The sequence below is a fragment of the Vicia villosa genome, unplaced genomic scaffold (assembly GCF_029867415.1).
Source record: "Vicia villosa cultivar HV-30 ecotype Madison, WI unplaced genomic scaffold, Vvil1.0 ctg.000441F_1_1, whole genome shotgun sequence".
Taxonomy (NCBI): domain Eukaryota; kingdom Viridiplantae; phylum Streptophyta; class Magnoliopsida; order Fabales; family Fabaceae; genus Vicia; species Vicia villosa.
In genome coordinates this window covers 552,283-575,103 of record NW_026705209.1, presented here as the reverse complement: position 1 = coordinate 575,103, position 22,821 = coordinate 552,283, and the positions used below count along the sequence as shown (strand labels likewise).

The window sequence follows — 22,821 nt, the reverse complement described above, 5'->3', positions numbered from 1 at the left end:
TTTGTTCACTATCTTTATTTTGTTCATCTCTCTCTTTTTGCATAAACCCTAGTTACTAAACATGAACCTCAGTGTGATTCCATGGCTTCATCTTCTATGTTCAACGCAAGGTATCATCGCAACATCAAGTTCAACAAAAGATATTTGCATTTACTCCTTTGAAGTCGTGTTCGATTCCTTTTAATGAACTGGAAGTTCTCTGCGAAACAATGGTGGATTTTGAAAGTCTTGTGGAACATGATTTCAAAACCAAAACTGCAATGCTGGTACAAGAATGGTCAAACTACTTTGAAAGGTTTACTGGACCAGTTTATCCTATATTGGTTAAGGATTTCTTGACACATGCAACGGTTACTTCAACTACCATCATCTACTTCGTGCTAGGGCATGAAGTTGTTATGACTGAGAAACTGATAAGGAAACTGTATGGTCTTGATGGTTTAGATGGAATCACTGGTGCTCTTCATGGAAGAACTGATTGGGATAAAGTTGATCGAGAGTTGTTTACTTCTGGTATTCCCTCTCCTTTCACTACTGCCTTGAAGCCTTCCTACAGAGTATGGGCTGAGATCATTCTGGGATCTCTCTATCATAGAAAATCATCAAGCGCTGCTACCTTTGTCAATCAGGATCAAAAGTATATATTATTCTGCATTGAAAAAGGAATGAGAGTTAATCTACCACACATTCTTTTTCAACATCTGAAGACTAATATTGAAGAATCAAGAGATGAAGAACGTCAGAAGAATCCCAAACTCAAGAAGAATACTATCCCTCTTGGAAGGATGATTTCAAATATTCTGATTGAGAGTGGCTTAATAGAAGTTCTAAGAACAGCTGGCCCATCCAAGAACTTGACTGCTATCCAAGGGGTTATTTTGAATGCTCATTCTCTAAAAAGGATGCAGTTGATTGAAGAAGTGACTACTCCTTCAACAATGTTTCCAGATATTCTGACAAGAAGAACTCATGTTGTGAGTTTCTCTCACATGTTCAAAGAGGAGCTAGACAAATCTATCAAACGCTATCTGAAGTCATGCGTTAAAGCTCAAACTTCTGTTGATCCTGCTTGATTTTCGAGGAAGAACTCTTCCATCTCTGGATGAGTTAAGAAAGAAGGAACAGAAGAAGAAAGAAAAGAAACTAAAGAGAAAAGCCATAGAAGAAGACCCTGATTCTAAGCAAGCAAAGAAGCAAAAGAAACCCAGAGAGTCTCTCAAACCTAAAAGAACTGATGAACAGCTTGAGAAGCTCATTCATAAAATTTACCATTCTTCGGACCGTCCCCCTTAGAAAAAGCCTCCTCCTTCTGTTATTCCATCTTCTTCCATAACCACAAATAGAAACCAACCACTTCTTTCTACACCTGTTCTAAACCCTCAACCACAAAATGATATCTCTCCCCATCTTCCTTTTGAAAATATTCTCTCAACCACTTTCACCACAGATTCTTCATCCTCCTTAACCTCTTCTACCACTCCTGCTTTGTTCTAAAGAGAATCAAAACCCTATAGTCTTCTTTACCCTGATTATTGTTTCACTTTCAATCCTCCTGAACCCTCTATTGATGCTTGCTATGACTTGTTGATGTATAAGGTCAGAATGGATTGGAGACTCTGAAAGCTGCTCATGAGTCCAAGATGGATCATGTTGTTCTTCGCAAGTTGTGGAAAGTCTTTAAGAAGGATATTCTGACTGATTTTATGAACATCCAGAAGAGATGCTTGGCTGAAAGTACTGGTTCTTCTGGCTACTTTTTGGATTCAGATGATGGTAAGTACTATCAACCCATCAGGAGCTGGAAATCCCTTGAAGAGAAGAAATTTGTTGATGAGCTCGAGGAAGTACATCCACTTGTTATGGTTGTGTGGAAGCCTCATTATAATGTTCTGACTGGAGACTTTCAGTCGATATTCAACTGGCTAAGGGAGAACCCCTCTGAGAAAGCGCCAAATATGGTATATCCAGAAGTTGAATACCCATCAGAACCTTCTGCTCCTACACCTCCAAAGAATTTGGCTGAAATTCTTCTGGCTTTAGAGACTTCAGAAGCTGAAATCCCTTCGCCTGTGTTTGCTGAAGATATTTCTGAATCAGAAGCTGATGCTGGAAATCAAGATTCTAAAACTCAAGATGCTGAGAATCATCCTGCTATGCAACCTCCTCTTAAGGAAAATCAAGCTGATGTTCTCATGATTGATGCTGTTGAGACTCCTCTTTTGGACAATAGCTCTGATGCTTCCTCTGCTGGACCTTCTGTGCTGGTAACCACCATGAAGGCTCTTCAACAGAATAAAGCTGATCTTGCTTCTCGTCTGGACAAGCATGAGGAAACTCACAATGAGTTCATATCATTTATGAAGACGCAGACAGAAAGCACTGCTGAGATTCAAAACCTTCTGGCCAAGATAGCTTATAAGCTAGGCTAGTCGTAGTGTGTCTTAGTTTTAGATGTTTTCTTGTTTCTTGCATCTGTTTCTTGCATCTGCTTCTATCACTCGTGTACTTCTGATATTTTTTTGATCAATGAAATATTATCTTCTTCACTTTATGTTGTTTTATCATCTAACTCTTTTATATGTTTTTTGATGTTATGACAAAAAGGGGGAGAAACATGATAATTGATTTGGTTTATTATATCAGTTGCTGGGATTAAGTCTCAACATTCCTAACATTATTTGCAAGCTCTATGTCTTTGAGATTTTTTTTGCAGGATTGAAGATATTCTGAAAAAAGCTCAACATGTGAAGCAAATACATGGGAAAAGCAATTCTATTAAGAAGCATGTTCTTGGAAATTTGAAGCAAGCTTAGTGTTGTGAAACTTTAAGATCAGAAGCAATAAGAATGTTCTGATATTCTCGTTGCAGAATATGCTCCGATACATGCTACTTATTAAGAATCTATCAAGAATGTTATGATACATGCTATTCATTAAGAATGCTCTGATACATTCTTGATTTTGATATTTTTGTCTAGTATGTTCTGAAACATTTCAGAATGTAAAGATGCTCTGATGATGCTCTGATACATTCAAGAATGATCTGATTCAATCAAGCATGCTATGACAACAAAGAAGAAATTCAAAGCTCTGAAGTTGTCCTATGGAAGCAAGAAGCAGAAGCTATGAATGTTCTGAAGTTCTAGGCAAGGTGAACATCTCTGTTGAAATGGAAAAATACTCAGGGAAGTTTTTTTTTAAAAAAATTCATCTAGTATTTATTTCAGGGGGAGATTGTTAATCTCAGGGGGAGACATATTCACACACTATGATTATATGTTTATACTATATTTGTGTAATTGTCTTTGGCCATCTGATATTCTGATTGCAAATTCATATCAATTATATATGTTTTTGTCATCATCAAAAAGGGGGAGATTGTTAGAAAAATATTTGTTCTGATCAGTATTCTTGTTTTGATGATAACAATGTATATGAATTTTGTATAAGATAATGTGGTACTCTAATCCTTTGTATTTTCCATTTCAGGAAATATATAAAGAGTATGCACAATTCAGCGCAAGAAGCACTGACTCAGAAGGTTCAAGATTGCAACATCAGAACATGCTCTCGCAAGACATCAGAAGATGGTCAAGCAGAATCCGAACATGGTCTATGAAGCATCAGAAGAACATGAGATCAGAAGCAGAAGCACTGAAGTTCTTATGGTATCACGCTCAAGCACTTCAAAGTCAGAAGACAAGAAGATGCTCTGCACCAAGCTGTTTGACTCTGATTATTCAAACGTTGTATCTACAAACATCATATCAGAAGCAAGTACAAGATGACAGGCTATGCTGACTGACAAAAGGAACGTTAGAAGCTACAAAAGGCAAAGTCAGTAAAAGCAGCAAAAGCAAGGCTCGAGGTAGTTGCAAAAGTGTGAAACATTAAATATAGAGCTGTACGGAACACGCAACGCATTAAATGCTCCCAACGGTCATCTTCTCAAAACGCCTATAAATATGAAGTTCTGATCAGAAGCAGATATATACAACTCTTGCAAAAATACTGAAACCCTACTGAATTCATTACTTACGAACTTCATCTTCAACCTCACTTCACTTGTAATATCTTAGTGAGAGTTAAGCTTAGAACTTAAGAGAAATATCACAGTTGTGATTATAGCCTTCTAAGAAGCATTTGAATACTCTTGTAAACATTTATTTTACATTGATTTGTAAAAGGTTCCTAGAGTGATCAGTGAGATCAGTAGACTATAGAAGACTTAGAAGTTTCTAAGTGGTGTATTCCTAGAGTGATCAAGTTGTGATCAGTATACTCTAGAAGACTTAGAGGGTATCTAAGTGGAAAACCATTGTAATCAAGATTGATTAGTGGATTAAATCCTCAGTTGAGGTAAATCACTCTAAGGGGGTGGACTGGAGTAGTTTCGTTAACAACGAACCAGGAAAAAAATAATTGTGTTAATTGCTTTTATCTTAAGAGTTTTTAAAGTCACACTTATCCAACCCCCCCCCCCCCCTTTCTAAGTATTTTTCTATCCTTCATATTGTACCTCTCTCTTCATCTTCTCTTTCTATTCTCCGTTCCTTTTAATCTTTCACTTTCAAAATCGTAAATTTACAGAGAAAAAGTAAAAAAAATGAAAACAATGTCGAATTTCTGCTCAACCCGGGAAAAACCCGCGACCTGGTTTAGCGGCCAGAGCACCCGCTTTTCCATCTCCGCACCCTACAGGGTGCACGGGTGGGTGTCGCACCGCTCCGGTGCGCCACGATAGCGGACATAGTGGGCGCTATTCATAACTCTGGCTGAGATTACTAAATCTCATTGATTTCCCTTATCTTATGGGTTCACTCAGTTCTAGAAGATGCATGCAAAGAAACGAATCCACCGAGGATCCGAAGTTTTCCTCAGGGCCAGGTACAAACACATAACAAGGATACAATCCATATTGGAAGTCCCTTGACTAACCAATGATATCAACAAACAACCATGAGTACCAGTTTCCTCCATAATAGGTCTTCTGGTTTTGCATGCCTGCCTCCTGTCGGGCGCGACCCTCGAGGTCAGGTCTTCCGGGATTACCTGCCCATCTGGTATCAAAAATTGTCCTCAAGTTACACAACAAGTATGTAGACCCGTACCCGTGTACGAGGAATTCAGAAGTAAGTTCAACCTTGCTACTTAGGCTATGTTATATCACACCCTCGATGAGTTTACCCCTTATGTCTACGTGTCAAAAGACTTGCACATGCACACTGCTAGATGAAACGGATCATTCCTACATAGAATTTCATTTGTAATGAGTTTACCCATTATGACCTTGCCTAAATGGCGTCACAACCCCATCAATCATCCATACACGTATGTGTTAACCGCTAGTGCAAATACGTCGTAATGACTACACAAGCCCACCGGGTGAAAGCCTAGTTGTATTCCCTATGTGGCAGTACTAGAGGGGAGTTATCTGACGTGATGTAGCCTACATGGCATCACAACCTCGCCATACCAAGAACGCCAATGTTTTACCCACGAAGGAAACGCCTTTTAAGACCTGCTCGCACGTCGCAATGGTAACTCAAGTGTGTATAACTTACCAAGATGCCGATGTTTACCCACCGAAGGCAACGCCTTCAGCCACCGCAGCGGTAATAAAATTCATAAGTGATTTACCATCTAATAGCCTATATCTACTTCGATTCAAGCATTCATCAATCTTATCAAGCACACAGCATCCAGCCACACAGGCAACATCTCTGAACGTTCAACCGTAACGGACCGATAACCAAAATATGATCATCACATAACATGCCAATATAACAATCAATTATTCACATACTTGGAATTAACACATTTATGATTGTATCAAACATAGTATGTTCCACGACACGGTTTTACAAGTCTAAGAAGACAACGGGGCCATTCGGTTCCCTAGACGGAACAGAACTGCATTCTGGGGGAATATAAACATAAATTCTCTTTTAACAATACGCCTCGAGGGCGTCATATGCGTCAAAAAATGACAACCATCTGGTACCGGAAATATTTTTCTTAGATAGGACATGTTTTAAGCTTTCCAACAGTATAAACTCCGCGTCAAACTGATTTACGAAACTCAAGTTATGAATTTTTGAAGTTTTGTCATTTTTCCATTTTAACTCAGCGTAACGGGTTACACTATAACAGAAACAATTTTCTGCATTTTCCGCAACGTAACGTGTTACATTGCAGCAAAGGCAATTTTCTGCATTCTAAAGGTACATATTTCATTCCAACCCAATTCAAACCATTCAAAATTGCAACATCAATCTACACATGCATAATTAATCGGCAAACAGCACAATTTTCATTTATTAATCGGGCATGCAACAACAGAAATTCAAACACTGACACATTGCAGGCATTATCTCACCACCCATTTCAACATGCAATCAATCCCCAATTTTCTACCCAAGTTCCTATATATGAAACTCACCTTGTATCAATGGAGGTTTAAATGATAGCCATGCTGCAACTGAGCTCCAATCTTGATCAATATTTTACTTCCAACATCATCAAACCTGTAGCCCTCTTTTTGTCAACTTTCAGCATCAATTGCTCAACTTCAAACGTGTTTATATCCGTCAATACAGACCTCCCTGACACAAAATTTTTATGCAAATTGATGATAATTTCGTGAGCTTACCGAAAAGTTCAAAATCGCTTCAATCAGAGTTACGGGTGAAAAGTTATAACTTGATTAGTGTGAGCTTCTCCAAGAATACGAAAATGGAAGTGTGAACCTGATGAACCATAATAGGTGGCCCACCGGATCTTAAACGAGGCTCTAATACCATGTTAAGAAATATGGTTGGGTCTAACTCATCCCTACAAAACCGGCTTGTAGGGTGAAGATTGCCCCCACTTATAAAGACATAATCAGACCATATATTGTCCAATGTGGAACTCTTAACACACCCCCTCACGCTCAGGACTAGACAACTAGAGCGTGGAAATAAATGGTGGGTGGTCCGATAGCGGAAACCATAATAGGTGGCCCACCGAATCTTAAGCTAGGCCCTGATATCATGTTAAGAAGTGTGGTTGGACCTAACTCAACCCTACAAAGCCGATTTTGTGGAGTGAGTTAGGCCCAACCACATTTCTTAACATGGTATCAAAACCTCGTTTAAGATCTGGTGGGCCGCCAATTATGATTTCAGTTATCGGGTCACCCACCATTTATTTCCATGCTCCAGCTGTCTAGTTCTGGGCGTGAGGGGGTGCCACATCGAATAATATATGACTTGAACATGTCTTTATAAGTGGGGGTAATTTTCACCCTACAAGCCGATTTTATAGGGATGAGTTAGGCCCAACCACATTTCTTAACAATCAATGTCCATTTCGCCCTCCAACTAAGTCATATTTGCAATCTTTATGATATATTAATATTTCTTTGGCCAAAAATGTCTTCTAATTACCATTTATTAAATGATAATGATAATTACCGGTAATTTCCGGTGTCGAAAAATTAGGGTATTACATTGCTCATAAAGGAACACAAATTCCACTAATTAGAGTAACCAAGAGGGAGTAATATTTTGATTTCAAATGCCACTAATTAATTTCAATTTGCATTGTTGAAATAACTCTTATTACATACCACAGAAACAATATAATTCATATAACTTAATTAAAATACAAATAAGTTAAAACTAAAATCACATCCACATATGATTGTGATTCCATCTTAGAAAGATCAATGCTCTCTTATGAACAAATGTTCCAAATACTTAGAAAGATAATGAATGATGAACATAAAAGCAATTCCTGGAAGCAACCAACGTAATCCAGAATATAGATCACCACTTTCTTTATAAGCCAGCTCCTTAGGTGTTGGCTGATGAGAATCACTTTTGGATGGTCCTGCTACTAGCTGACTTTGAGCTGCTTCACCTTTTGCTTCTGCATTACTGTGAATAGATTGTGCTTTTGCTTCTGCTTTTTTGGCTTGAGCTGTTGACATTGGTTGAAACTCCTGTTGTACCTCACTAGGAATTGCTACCTTTCTTGCCTGCAATGCAATGCAATGAAACTTTTCAATTTAAGTGATTTTGCTAACTTATAAATTAAATTAACATCATATTTTTACAAACTTACCAAGCTCCTAAATTGAAGATTATAATACATTTGGATATATCTATCTTTTGCCAACTTTTGTTCTTTGTTCAACCTTCTCCAAAATCCATAAATTGATCCCATATTCAACACTTTCTTTGCATATATCTTCCATGTATAGCTACAAAGAAATCAAACCATGAAATTAATGTTGTTGCAACTTATAATTACAAATGTTGATCATAATTTATTTACCATTCATTGATTCTTTGAAGACCGGCTTTTGAGATTATGTTCCAATAATCAGGACTAGTCTTGCATTTCTCGAAGAATTCGGAGATCTTGTTGATTGATTCATCTCCATTATGAGGATCAATATGAAAACCTGAGACACCGTCGACTATAATTTCGGCTGGACCACCTTGATTTGTAGCAAAGATTGGTAATCCACAGTTCATTGCTTCAATCACTGTTAGACCAAAAGCTTCATACAATGCTGGTTGAACAAAAGCTCCTTTTGTGTCCGCGATGCATCGGTATAGCTCTCCGTTGCGATATCGATCGGTTTGCGCTGCAATCCATCTGAACTGACCATGAAGTTTGTGTTCTTTCATCAAGAAATGCATTTTCTTGATTTCTTCTGTTTCTTCTCTGTCTTTGGATTTTGAAGGGTCGAAGAATCCTCCAACAATGACAAGATTTACTAAACTTCTTAGTCTTTTGTTCTTCGCGTACCACTCGACGAGGCCGCTGATGTTTTTCACTTTGTCTAGCCTTGCCATTGAGAAGATTATTGGTTTCTTCTTGTCTTCCAAAAATCCACTGTTCCAAAAACACAAATTAAGGCCTTAGAGAGCCGTTTTGAGTGTGTGTAAGACGGACTATCGTATAGGATCAAAAATTTAACACGTTTAAACTGTGACTAAATAAGGGTCTCATAAAATAATTGTCACGGTTAAACAATGACAAAATATGACACCTAATTGATTTGTCACACTTCAACCGTGATTAACTTAGACAGAGCCTCTGAAAACTTAGACGGCCCTGAACACATGAAAGTGAATAATAAGAAAAGACTAAGAGACTCACATGTGTTCTTCATTTTCATCCTTACTGTAAAGTAATTCTTCAATGGCAGGTTGAAAAGTGGTTAATCTTTTCTTCTTCTCAGTGAAAGGAAAATAAACAGATTGATCAGCTCCTGGTGCAGCAATGTTGAACTTTGGATCAAAAACATTGATGCCGGAAACTACGCGGCAAAGTCCCGGCATGGTAAATGCAGTGTGAGTTTCATATTGTCCTGGCCTATCTTTGCTGATGATACAAAACAATGAAAAATGTTACATTTCATAATAATATATACTACTCTATCACTACTATAAGCAAATATTCTATTTCCAAATTCATTGGATAACTAATGTATCTGATCTAGATCAGATACATAAGTTATAACAGTGATCCGGAGGTTGTATATAAGAGTTTATGTATTATTCAATTGGAAAACAAAGGTTAACCTTCCAGCAATTTCTTGGTATGTACTGGTTATGATGAAATCAGCTGAGTTCATTGAGATTAAATCAGCTGTGAACTGACTTGAAAAGTGATACTTTTCATCAAAATTATTCCATTTGACATCGGAATCTTCATATTTTGTCTTCTCCAACGCATGAGCAATGGTTGCCTTCAATCATTATGGATACAAGTTTTAGTTCAAAAACACTTATAGAAAAAGAATGTTATATAAGGGTATGTTAATTCGAGACCGTATAAGAGGTTTTTTGAAAACAGTTTACTATATATGCCCATAAGCCAACCTGAGTTACACCAAGTTTAGAGGCCATTAAGGATGAAACCAAGTTTCCATCAGTATAATTTCCAATAATGAGATCAGGCTTTCCATCCATAAGTTCGAGAATCTTGGTAGTAGAATCCTGTTTATGATAACGATACATGAGCAAGATTATATCTGTTTCTTTCTTTTTATTTTATTTTCTTGTCTCAATATCAAATGTGAAAGAGAGAAAAAACAAATGAAGATATGATTCTACATGCCTGAGCATATCTTTCTAAATAAGGATAGATATCGAATCGCGACACCCAATTGGATAGAATTCCCTTCTCTGTCCGGAAAGGGACTCTTAGAATGTGTGAATGCTTAGTATTGACGATAGGCTCAAGTTCTTGGTTACATGTTGTCCCTTTTGCATTTGGTATCAAACGTGTAACCTGTTCACGGAACAACACATTAGGCCATTAAAAAAACGGATAGAGTGTTCATCTGCACGCCAGAACATAAGGACCAATGCATTATATAATACGGAAACAAAAGGAAAAGAAAAAAAATGATTAGTACAAGAAATTAATATGATGGATTATACTTATATGTATATTTTGTATTAGTAGTACTTTGTAGCATACCACAAGAATTTGAGGCTTCACATCAAGGCCTTGCAACTCAATCTTTTGGAGTAATTCTTCCTCTAATGCTCTTACTTGATCAAGAATATACACCACCTATTAATCCCAACATAGAAAAAGATTAATCAAGAAAGTTGTAATTATCTAGTAATTTTCTTGGATTAAATAATTGAAAAGGAGGGATTAATTAAACCTGGCCTCCAGTGTCTGGCAATCCTAGAACATCAGCTTGGCCAAAGTATCCATGAATAGAGAAAATAACAATGTTGAACATGTTTGGTAGCCTGCTGAAAAGTGACTCAAATTTAACTGGATCTGCTGCTTCTAGCACCTCAGAAAGCATCATCATTGTCTCTTTTACTCTTCCTGCAGTGTTTCCCCAACCTTTATCAAATCCCCATTCTCTAAACCTGCTCACAGAAAAAGAAAAAAAAATTATTAGCATCAACACATGCGTTGTCTGGTATCCAACATATGTCAGTGTCTGATACAGACACATATTATATTCAATTATTTCATTTTCTTAAATTATTATCAGTATCGAAATGTCAGCGCTAGAGGCCTAAAGTAAAAGAGTTAGATATTTACCTGCTTTCGAAATTCTGATACGGTGTATCTTTGTGGTGTGCAGATACATATGCTTCTGCTATTTTCAATGCTTTTTGAAGCTTTGGTATTGTATTCAAACTGTCTCTAATCATAAGGTTCTGCAATATGTGATTAATAAAACATTGTAAATAAACTTTAACTGTTTTTTCATTAGTGCATATTTTAATATTTGATACTTTAATGCTTTTAGTTACCTCTCCTTGATGGTTAAGGCCTAATAGGTAATTGAGCAATGGATTTTCATAGTGTGAACTCTCACTCAACCTTGAACTCAAAACCCTATTAGTAAAGTCAAGTCCGTTTCCAATAGAAGATGAAAGAGCCATATGAGGTGTTGTGAAATCAATAGCCCCAAAATCTATCTCCAATGCATTTTCATCACTTGCCCTGCAAATTTAAGTCATTTTCACCTATGAATCAGGATATTGGAAACACCACATCGACACTGACACGTCAATCCAAATAATATTTTTAAAAAATGAATAAATTAAATGTAATTACAAGTGTCGGTGTCAGTTTTGGACACTGACACGGAAACACATTTTTTCAGAGATGTGGTGTTACAGAGAGTTTCATATTTAAGCAAACATTGACACCAAGAAAACTGCATGTTTAGCCTAAAAACAATTATGCAAACAAGCTTCAAAGAATTAAACTTACCACTTCTCATCAAATATAGTTTCCTTGTATTTCAAGTAATCTGAAGCCTCAAGACCATCTACTTGTAAATCATCTGCATTCACTTTAACATATTCCCAGAAACCAGGATTCGGCCTCGCCGCGAAAACAACATATGGTGGAACAATAGCTGCTTCCTGAGTGCAACTGAGAATGTATCCCAACAAGCCTTCTAAAAGCTTTTTTCTCTCATTTTTATCTTCAATTGTTTTCTCCACATCTTCCATTATTTGATTTTGTCTCACTAGCCTTTTCCCACTTGCAATCAACCTGTTTCATATTTTCCATACCTTAAAGTTAAACAAGGAAGTCAAACGAACCAAAAATGTGTAACACATAAAACATCATGAGGCTCTTTAACATATAGTACTCGCTTCGTCTCATATCAGGTGTCATATTTCAAATAGTGTCTTAAAAACTAGATCGAGCTAGTTAAATCTAATAGTTGAATCGAAAACCGTCCAATAACCAATTATATACATTTTTGGGTTCGGTGTGCATAACTTTAAACGACTTATAATTTGAGACGGAGAGAGTAATACCTCGAAAAGAATTTCTTCATATGGAAGCGGCTTTGCTTCAAGGCATCAGGCATGGAATCAGCAATGGAATCAGATCTTTTCAAAGGTGAATTTGAGCCAGAAGCCATTTGAAGGACAGCTTCAAAATTCAATAAGTCAATATAACTTAGAACAAGAAACAAATTTAGAGAGGACTGTTTTTTGCATGTTGTGAAGATAGTTATTTATATTGAAATTTTTAGACATCATTTGCATGCAAGAAAAGAATATGTGAGATCTGGTAATATGGAGGGAAAGCAAATAAATGTCTTTTTGTGTTGTTTTTTTGAAAGTGGAGGCAAAGAATGTCTAAGGGATATGAAGTTGTTCTATGAGGTAACATCTTTGTTCTTTTCTTTATTCCATCTCAAATCCACACCTTGTTTCATTTTAGCAGCTTTCTAACATGCATATATATAATTAATAATAAATCTAATGTTACTTTGGTATGAGTTTATATATGTAAATAATAAATCTAATATTTTACGAATTTCCATTTTTTTCACAACAAAGAGTGTAAATAGTTTATTATAAATAAATTTTTTCATTTTATTTTCAAAAATAATTTTTTTAAGAAATATTTTTTAAAATATTAAAAAAATTATAAATTAAATAATTAATTACAACATCCGGTAACAAAAATATATATTATTAAATATTAAAATATAGTCAAAATCATAATATATTCATAAAGATGTATCTCAAAAATGATATGTATAAAAATTTATTTAAAATAATCTCAAATTTAATTAATTTTTAAAACTTTAATATCTAAAAAAATTATAATAAAATGATAAAATATCTAAAATAATATTTTAAGAATAATTATTTTTTTCGTTTAATATTTTTTAAAATAAATTGTAAATATTTTTCAAACAAAAATATATAATATTATAAAAATTATTTTTAAAAAACTGAAATAACCAGACTCAATATTATAAAAATAAATTATTTTAGTTACATCTTAGATGAAGATGGAAAGCAAAGGTTAACAATATCATGAATTTCTTAAACACCAATTATTTTGAAATAAATTAAAATGTTAAAACAACCAAAAACATATGGAATGAATGGACTATATGAAGTAGCATGATCAAACTCAACTAAAATGAATTTTTTAAATAAATAATTTAAGAGTTAAATATACAATACTTCATATAATATTAGCGAGTTTTGATTTTATTCTCTGTAAAAAAAATTTGATTCCTCCCTTGTAATGTTAAGATTGCATGTCTTTAGTACCTCAAGTGACAAAGTGACATGTCCACGTGAATTTGCTTACGTGGCATGTCCACGTGAATTTTCTTTTATTTTCTAAAATCCACGTGGAATTTTTTTTTAATTTAAAAAAACTTGTTTAAAACTACCACATATGTGGAGGTAGTGTTGATGAAGGGCCCTTGTATGACGCAAGATATGGATGCAGTGTTGATGAAGGGCGCTTATATGGATCAAACTAATACATTGCTTTTCCATTTGTGAGGAGCTTAGAGCTTGGGAAAGATAGGGAGCGCTATTGATAACCCTATATTCACATATGAGTGTATAGCGGGTAAATTAAGAGTAACATATGTCTGAATCTTGATGGAAGTGGATGTGACACGGGAGTTGTGTGAAACGATCACCATCAAGGACATTTAGGGAAGGAAAATTAAGCAAAAGGTGGAGTTCGAATGAAGGCCTCAATATTGTGATAAATGTCAAAAGGTAGGTCATAAGTGCCATAAAGAGAAGAAGCATTCTATCAAAGAATATTAAGGGATTAAATAAGACAGCCAAAAATAGAAAGTGGCAGCAAGCAGTGCAAACGTAGAAATTCAAAACAAAGACAGTATTTTATATTCAACAATATAATTTAATTAAAAAATTCAAATAAATAATTGTTTTTATATTCAAAAATATAATTTAGTTAAAAAATTTAAATAAATAATTGTTTTTGAGAAAAGGGATGGTGCACTAACGTGTAAATTATTTTTACACTGTCAATCAATGACAACCATGTATCCCGCCAAGTTAGACTGTAAATTTTAAAACACTTATATGATTTGGCACTTTGAAATATTCTAATTGGATGAATGTGTAATAACTCTTTAAACTGACAGTGCACTACCATTAAACTCATTGTTTTTATATCCAAAACTAAAAAAAATGTATTTTACTCCTGTAATATTAACGAATTTTGATTTATTCTGATAATAAAAACAATAATAAAATTATTAAAAAAATCAAAAAAAAAAATTAAACTCTTTTTTCTTTTCTTTTTTTAAAAAAATATTTTTTTTAAAGTTAAAAAAATTCACGTGGATTTAAAAATTAAAAAAAAAATCACGTAGGCAACTAGAGAGAATCTTTGCTACAATATGATAGTCAGGAGGATACTTGAAAGAATCTGGAAACTACAAGGGAGAGATTAAAAAATAAACTTTACAGAGGTAAAATCAAATCTCAGTAATATTACATGGGGTTTTGTATATTTAACCCATAATTTAATAGATGAAAAAATAATCATTAAATGAAACAACATTAAGTACTCTTTTATAATTGTATTGGAGAAAATTTGAACACTAATGAGTTTGATATTAAATGGAATAAAGGTTTGGGTTTGTCTTGTAAGCTATTTTCTCCCTTTTCCCTCTATTAGAATTCAGAATTCATTCAGCAGGAAGAGTAACACTTGCAAAGGTTGTTCTGGAAGTTATGCCCACCTACACCATGATGTCAACAGTGATGCCTAAAGAGACTTTAAAAGAGATTCAAACTATTCAAAGAAACTTCATATGGGGTGATACGGATTCAGACAGGCGTATTCATGCAGTAAATTGGAACACCATCACTAAGTCAAAATATGCAGTAAATAATTGTTTTTGTATATTCATGATGCTAACTTCATCATGCCATCTAATCTGGCTGAAGACATTCTGAGACGGGTGTGAAGGATAGAAAAACACTTAGAAAGGGGGGGGTTGAATAAGTGTAGTCTTAAAAACTTGAACGATAAAAATAAATTGCACAGTTATTTTTATCCTGGTTCGTTGTTAACTAAACTACTCCAGTCCACCCCCGCGGAGTGATTTACCTCACCTGAGGATTTAATCCATTAATCGTAACAGATTACAATGGTTTTCCACTTAGTCCGCGACTAAGTCTTCTAGAGTATCCTGATCACAACCTGATCACTCCAGGAAAAAATGCTTAGACACAAGCTAAGACTTTCTTAGAGTATCCTGACCACCACGTGATCACTCTAATTACAACTGCTTAGACACAAGCTAAGACTTCCTAGAGTATCCTGATCAACACTTGATCACTCTAGTTACTTACAAATTAATGTAATCAAATAAGAGTTTTACAATGCTTCTGAAAAGCTATAATCACAACAGTGATATTTCTCTTAACGTTTAAGCTTAATCTCACTAATATATTACAACAGCAATGTAGTGAGCTTTGATGAAGATGAAGTTTCTGAGCTTTGAGTTTGAGCAGCGTTTCAGCAAGTTAATTGTTAGCGAAATCGTCCACCTTGCTTCTCATCAGAACTTCATATTTATAGGCACTTGAGAAGATGATCGTTGGGAGCATTTAATGCTTTGCATGTTCCGTACAGCATTGCATTTAATGTTTCACGCTTTTGTCAACTACCTCGAGCCTTGTTCACGCTGTGTCTACTGACGTTGCCTTTAATAGCTTCCAACGTTCCTTTTGTCAGTCAGCGTAGCCTGCCACCTGTACTTTCTTCTGATCTGATGTTTGTGAATAAAATATTTGAATATCATCAGAGTCAAACAGCTTGGTGCATAGCATCTTCTTGTCTTCTGACCTTGAAGTGCTTCTGAGCGTGATACCATGAGAACTTCAGTGCTTCTGCTTCTGATCTCAAGTTCTTCTGATGCTTCCATAGACCCATGTTCTGATTCTGCCTTGACCATCTTCTGATGTCTTGCCAGACCATGTTCTGATGTTGCATGCTGAACCTTCTGAGACAAAGCTTCTGAGCGCTGATTTGTGCATACTCTTTATATATTTCCTGAAATGGAAATTGCAATGTATTAGAGTACCACATTGTCTCACACAAAATTCATATCCTTGTTATCATCAAAACTAAGAATATTGATCAGAACAAATCTTGTTCTAACAATCTCCCCCTTTTTGATGATGACAAAAACATATATAAATGATATGAATTTGCGATCAGAAAAAACAGACGGCTAAAGACAAATTACACAGCTATAGCATAAGCATGTGAATATGTCTCCCCCTGAGATTAACAATCTCCCCCTGAGATGAATAATCTCCCCCTGAAATTAATACTAGAAGAATTTTAATAATAAAAGACTTCCCTGATTATTTCGGTAGAGACGTTCACAGTGCTTGATCTTCAGAACATTCATGACTTCTGATTTCTGCTTCCATAGGACAGCTTCAGAACATTGAATTTCTTTAGATCTTCAGAACATTCACAGTTTCTGACTTCTGATAATTCATAGCTTCTGACTTCTGCTTCCATTGGACAGCTTCAGAACTTGAATTTCTTTAGATCCCTAGAACACTCACAGCTTCTGATTCCTGCTTCCATTTAGGACAGCTTCAGAACTTGAATTTCTTTGATCTTCAGAATATTCACAGCTTCTGATTCATGCTTCCATTTAGGACAGCTTCAGAACTTGAATTTCTTTGATCTTCAGAACATTCACAGCTTCTGATTCATGCTTCCATTTAGGACAGCTTCAGAACTTGAGTTTTCTGGATCTTTAGAACATTCACAGCTTCTGATTTCTGCTTCCCTCGGATAGCTTCAGAGCTTTGAATTCCTTCTTACATCACTTCATGCTAGATTGTATCAGAACATTGTTGAATGTACCAGAGCATCATCAGAGCATCTCTACATCCTGAAATGTTAGAGAACAAAACTAAATGACAAAAGTCAGCATGAATGAGTTAGAACATAAAATGTGTATCAGAACACAAAATATGTATCAGAGCCATATAAGCCATATAGAATATATCAGATCCAATAGACAATGTATCAGAGCAAATAGACAATGATTTGGATCATATTCTATTATCAGAATATCTGAACATTCTTGCTTCTGCTTCTGATTCTGAAGCTTCATAGCACTCAGCTTGCTTCAAGAATCCAAGGGCTTGACTCATCTTGTTGCTTCTTATGTTGATCTTTAAAGAGAATCTTCAATTCCTGCAACAACACAACTTAAAAACATAGAACTTTGCAAGTTCTGTTAGTAAATGTGGAGCCTTTTTACTCGGTAACTGATAATATTAATCAGATCATTTATCATATATTTCTCCCCCTTTTTGTCATAACATCAAAAAGCATAAAAGATTCAGATGTAAAGCAAGAGACAAAAGGAAAGAAACATAAATAACTTTTCATTGATTTCAACAAGAAGGATTACAAAAGAGGAATGCAGGAAAACAGATGCAATCAAGGAAAGAAAACTACAAAGACCAAAGAACTACAACCCTAGCTTAGACATAATCCTAGCTAACATATCATGAATCCCAGCGTTGTTCTTGCTCTTGCTTGGTCATCAAATCTTAAAACTCTGCATGCCTGAGCAGCTCCCAGAGAAAGAAGTAAATGAATACAAAAGAGGAACTGAGAACCGTTCACCAGGAGAGAGCGTATTCTCAGATGGGCTTTCCCTTAACATAGAAGTTAAGTCCTTATTGGAACCTAACTTCATCCAATATCTCAAGAAAGTCTTCTTCCTTTGGATAAATGTGGATAACAGCATCAAAGAAGAGATCTGACTTGAGAAAAACTTGGAATGCCATCCCGAGAGATGTTTCTCATCCTGTAACCGATTAACCCTTCCATCCGTTCTATTCAAATAGATCATCCACTTTTGAGACTTAGTTTCTTCAACAGGTTTAAAGTTTTTATGAAGGGAACTGGGCGAAGGATTCATGATGAATGCTGGATCGATGAAGAATGAACTAGGGTTTTCGCAAAAGATATTCATAGAAAAGTGAGAGGGAGCGCAAAGATTGATTGAAGAATGCAAAGAAATGGAGAAATAAATAGAGGGAATGTGGGGAAGGAAAACTTTCTAGGGAAGGGAAACGTTTGACGGATATAAAAAAACGTAAAGGACAATAAAAGAAATGATGAATGGCATTTAATGTTGCATGACGTGAGGAGAGATAATAATGACAAAAGACGAGATTTGCACAGTTACCTAAGTAGACGTCCCCTCAACTGCACGTACGCTTGTCCATAAATAGTGAACACGTGTTTACCATCTGGATAGCCAGTTACAGCTGTTTTGCTTTTAAAGAGATTCTGAATCAACTTAGACAATGAAACGTTAGTAATAACTGAATCACAATTTCTAATTGATTTCAATCAGAACTTCTTATAAAAAAATCCAATTTCATTTCAGAAGATACTCATACATAACATCTTCTCATCTTCTCATTCTGGGCATAAATCCATACTGATATTCTTCAGAATGAACTTAAACCTATCTTCAGCAAGGGGTTTTGTAAAGATATCAGCCCATTGATGGTCTGTATCCACAAAGTTTAAAGATATAACACCCTTCTGAACATAGTCCCTTATGAAATGATGTTTAATCTCAATATGTTTAGCTTTTGAATGTAAAATAGGATTCTTAGATAAACATATAGCAGAAGTATTATCACAGAAAATAGGAATGTTACTCTCATATATCTGATAATCTTCCAGCTGACTTCTCATCCAGAGCATTTGTGTGCTACAACCAGCAGCAGCAATATATTCTGCTTCTGTTGTTGAGAGGGCAATAGTAGCTTGCTTCTTGTTGTACCATGAGATCAGATGACTTCCAAGAAATTGACAACTTCCAGAAGTGCTCTTTCTTTCTATTCTATCTCCAGCATAGTCAGCATCACAGAATCCTACTAAGTTGTAATCTTTAGATCTTCTGTAAACTAAACCAACATTAGTAGTACCTTTCAGATACCTTAGAATTCTCTTAACCGCTGTTAAATGAGATTCTCTTGGATCTGATTGGAATCGAGCACACAAACAAACACTAAAGAGAATGTCAGGTCTAGAAGCAGTTAGATATAGAAGAGATCCAATCATACCTCTGTACAACTTCTGATCTACCTTCTTACTTACCTCATCCTTACCCAGTACACAAGTTGGATGCATAGGAGTTTTGGCTTCTTTGCTTTCAGAAAGATTAAACTTCTTCAGAAGTTATTTCACATACTTCGTCTGATGAACATAGGTTCCATCGGAAGTTTGGTTGATTTGAATCCCAAGGAAATACTTGAGTTCTCCCATCATGCTCATTTCAAATTCAGCCTGCATAGACTCAGCAAACTCCTTTCCAAGTGTAGCATTAGATGTTCCAAAGATAATATCATCAACATATATTTGACAAATTAAAATATCCTTTTTAAATGTTTTACAAAAGAGAGTAGTGTCCACTTTTCCTCTAGTGAAATCATTTTCCAGAAGGAAAGAACTCAAACGTTCATACCAAGCTCTGGGAGCTTGTTTCAATCCGTATAATGATTTCTTTAATTTGAAAACATGATTTGGAGACATGGAGTCTTCAAAACCAGGAGGTTGGTGAACATAAACTTCTTCATCTATATAACCATTTAAGAAGGCACTCTTGACATCCATCTGATAAAGAGTGATGTTGTGTTGAGTGGCAAAAGAAATTAATAGACGAATAGATTCTAACCTGGCCACTGGTGCAAAGGTTTCTGTATAATCAATCCCTTCTTGCTGACTATAACCCTGAGCAACCAGTCTGACTTTGTTTCTTACCACTTCACCTTTCTTACTTAGCTTGTTTCTGAAAACCCACTTAGTACCGATGATGTTAAATCCTTTTGGTCTAGGAACCAAGTCCCATACATCATTCCTTGTAAACTGATTTAGTTCTTCTTGCATGGCAATTATCCAGTCTGGATCTTCTAGAGCTTGATCAACAGAAGTTGGCTCGATCAAAGAAACAAGACCTAATTGACATTCTGCATTGTTCTTAAGGAATGCCCTTGTTCTGATGGGATCATCTTTCTTTCCAAGGATCACATCTTCTGAATGAGCTGAGGCAAGTCTAGGTGATCTTCTGATAGTTGGTTCTTCAGAAATCCTAAGATTCTCTAAAGATGCAGCAACTTGATCTTCTGATCCATTGCTTCTGAGACTGCCAGCTTCTGCAGCTTTGCTTCTTGATTCTTCAACTTCTGATATATCAATATCAAAATTTGCAAAATTCTCAAACTGCTTTGGTTTTTCAAGACCAAGCTTATCATCAAACCTGATATTGATTGATTCTTCTACAATCAATGTTTCAGTATTGTATACTCTGTAGCCTTTAGAACGTTCAGAATATCCAAGAAGGAAACACTTTTGAGCTTTAGAATCAAACTTACCAAAATGATCTTTAGTATTCAGAATAAAACATACACATCCAAAAGGATGGAAATATGAAATGTTGGGCTTTCTGTTCTTCCACAATTCATAAGGAGTCTTATTTAGAATAGGTCTGATAGAGATTCTATTCTAAATATAGCACGCAGTGTTAATTGCTTCTGCCCAGAAATGCTTAGCCATATTGGTCTCATTGATCATGGTTCTGGCCATTTCTTGTAGAGTCCTATTCTTTCGCTCTACAACTCCATTTTGCTGTGGAGTTCTGGGGCAAGAGAAATCATGGGCAATACCATTTTCTTTGAAGAACTCCTCAAAGAATCTGTTCTCAAATTCGCCACCATGATCACTTCTGACCTTTATGATTTTACACTCTTTCTCAGATTGAATCTGAGTGCAGAATTCAAAGAACACTGAATGAGACTCATCCTTGTGTTTCAAGAACTTTACCCACGTCCAGCGGCTATAATCATCAACGATGACTAATCCATATTTCTTCCCTCTGACAGATGCTGTTTTGACTGGGCCAAACAGATCAATGTGCAAGAGTTCTAATGGCCTTGAGGTAGAAACAACATTCTTAGACTTGAATGCAGGTCTGGAGAACTTGCCCTTCTGACATGCTTCACAAAGAGCATCTGATTTGAATTTCAGATTTGGGAGTCCTCTGACCAGATTTAGTTTGTTAATCTGAGAAATCTTTCTCAAACTAGCATGTCCTAATCTTCTGTGCCAGACCCATTGCTCTTCAGAAACAGACATAAGACAAGTCACCTTCTGATTCTTAAGATCCTGAAGATCTGTCTTATAAATGTTGTTCTTTCTCTTGCCAGTAAATAGGATTGAGCCATCCTTCTGACTTACAGCCTTGCAAGACTTTTGATTAAAGATTATGTCATAACCATTGTCACTTAATTGACTTATGGACAATAAGTTATGAGCTAATCCTTCTACAAGAAGTACATTAGTTATGGAAGGAGAGTTACCAAGACTTATGGTTCCAGAGCCAATAATTTTGCCCTTCTGATCTCCTCCAAACTTCACTTCTCCAGCAGATTTAAGCACCAGGTCTTGGAACATAGACCTTCTTCCTGTCATGTGTCGCGAGCATCCAGAATCCAGGTACCATGACATGTTGTGCTTTTCCTTCTTTGCCGCCAAGGATATCTGCAACAGAAATTATCTTCTCCTTAGGTACCCACAATTTCTTAGGTCCTTTCTTGTTAGTTCTCCTCAAGTTCTGATTGAACTTGGGTTTAGCACAATATTTAGCAGGAGGAACAGTATGATACTTCTTATTCTGAGTTCCATGATATTTCTTAGGTTGTGTCACATGCTTCTTGGTGTGTGTTATGTGAAAACTTTGTGCATGTGATGTGTGCTTAATATCATGGGAGTGGCCAAATTTAAATTGAATATACAGAGGCTTGTATGATATTTTCATATCATCCACAGATTCAAGCTTGTATGGGATTTCACCCTCATAACCAATGCCAACTCTCTTGTTCCCAGACACAGCATATATCATAGAAGCTAGCTGACTTCTGCCAATACTTCTAGATAAGAACTTCCTGAAACTTAAATCATATTCTTTCAGAATATGATTCAGACTGGGAGTGGATTTTTCTGAATCAGAAGGAGATCCAACATTATTGGATAATTTTAAAACTTTTTCTTTTAATTCAGAATTTTCCAACTCAAGCTTCTTAGTTTCAAATTCAAATTGCTTTTTCAGCTTTTTGTATTTGATACTAAGATGAGCTTTTAATTCAAGAAGCTCTGTTAGACTGGATACTAACTCTTCTCTAGATAGTTCAGAAAATACCTCTTCAGAATCTGATTCTGATGTAGATTCTGATCCATCATCTTCTGTCGCCATCAGCGCAAAGTTTGCCTGCTCTCCTTCAGAGTCTGATCCTGATTTTGATTCAGAATCATCCCATGTTGCCATAAGACCTTTCTTCTTATGAAACTTCTTCTTGGGATTCTCCTTCTGAAGTTTCGGACACTCATTCTTGTAATGTCCAGGCTCATTGCACTCATAGCAGACAGCCTTCTTCTTGTCAGATCTTCTGTCACCAGAAGATTCTC

At 35.7% G+C, this 22,821-nt stretch overlaps 1 protein-coding gene across 1 annotated transcript; it reads right to left on the bottom strand.

The window, feature by feature from the left end:
• Window positions 1–7,568: 7,568 nt before the first annotated feature.
• LOC131628295 (sucrose synthase 7-like) lies at window positions 7,569–12,496 on the bottom strand. Its single transcript, XM_058899146.1, has 13 exons — window positions 12,315–12,496; window positions 11,755–12,042; window positions 11,289–11,481; window positions 11,074–11,192; window positions 10,679–10,895; window positions 10,486–10,581; window positions 10,120–10,293; window positions 9,882–9,998; window positions 9,582–9,748; window positions 9,157–9,381; window positions 8,323–8,889; window positions 8,110–8,248; window positions 7,569–8,023 (listed from the first exon to the last, which is right to left on the bottom strand). The coding sequence occupies exons 1-13, from the start codon at window positions 12,419–12,421 to the stop codon at window positions 7,709–7,711; spliced, it is 2,724 nt and encodes a 907-aa protein (XP_058755129.1). The 5' UTR covers window positions 12,422–12,496; the 3' UTR covers window positions 7,569–7,708.
• Between the last annotated feature and the right edge of the window lie 10,325 nt (window positions 12,497–22,821).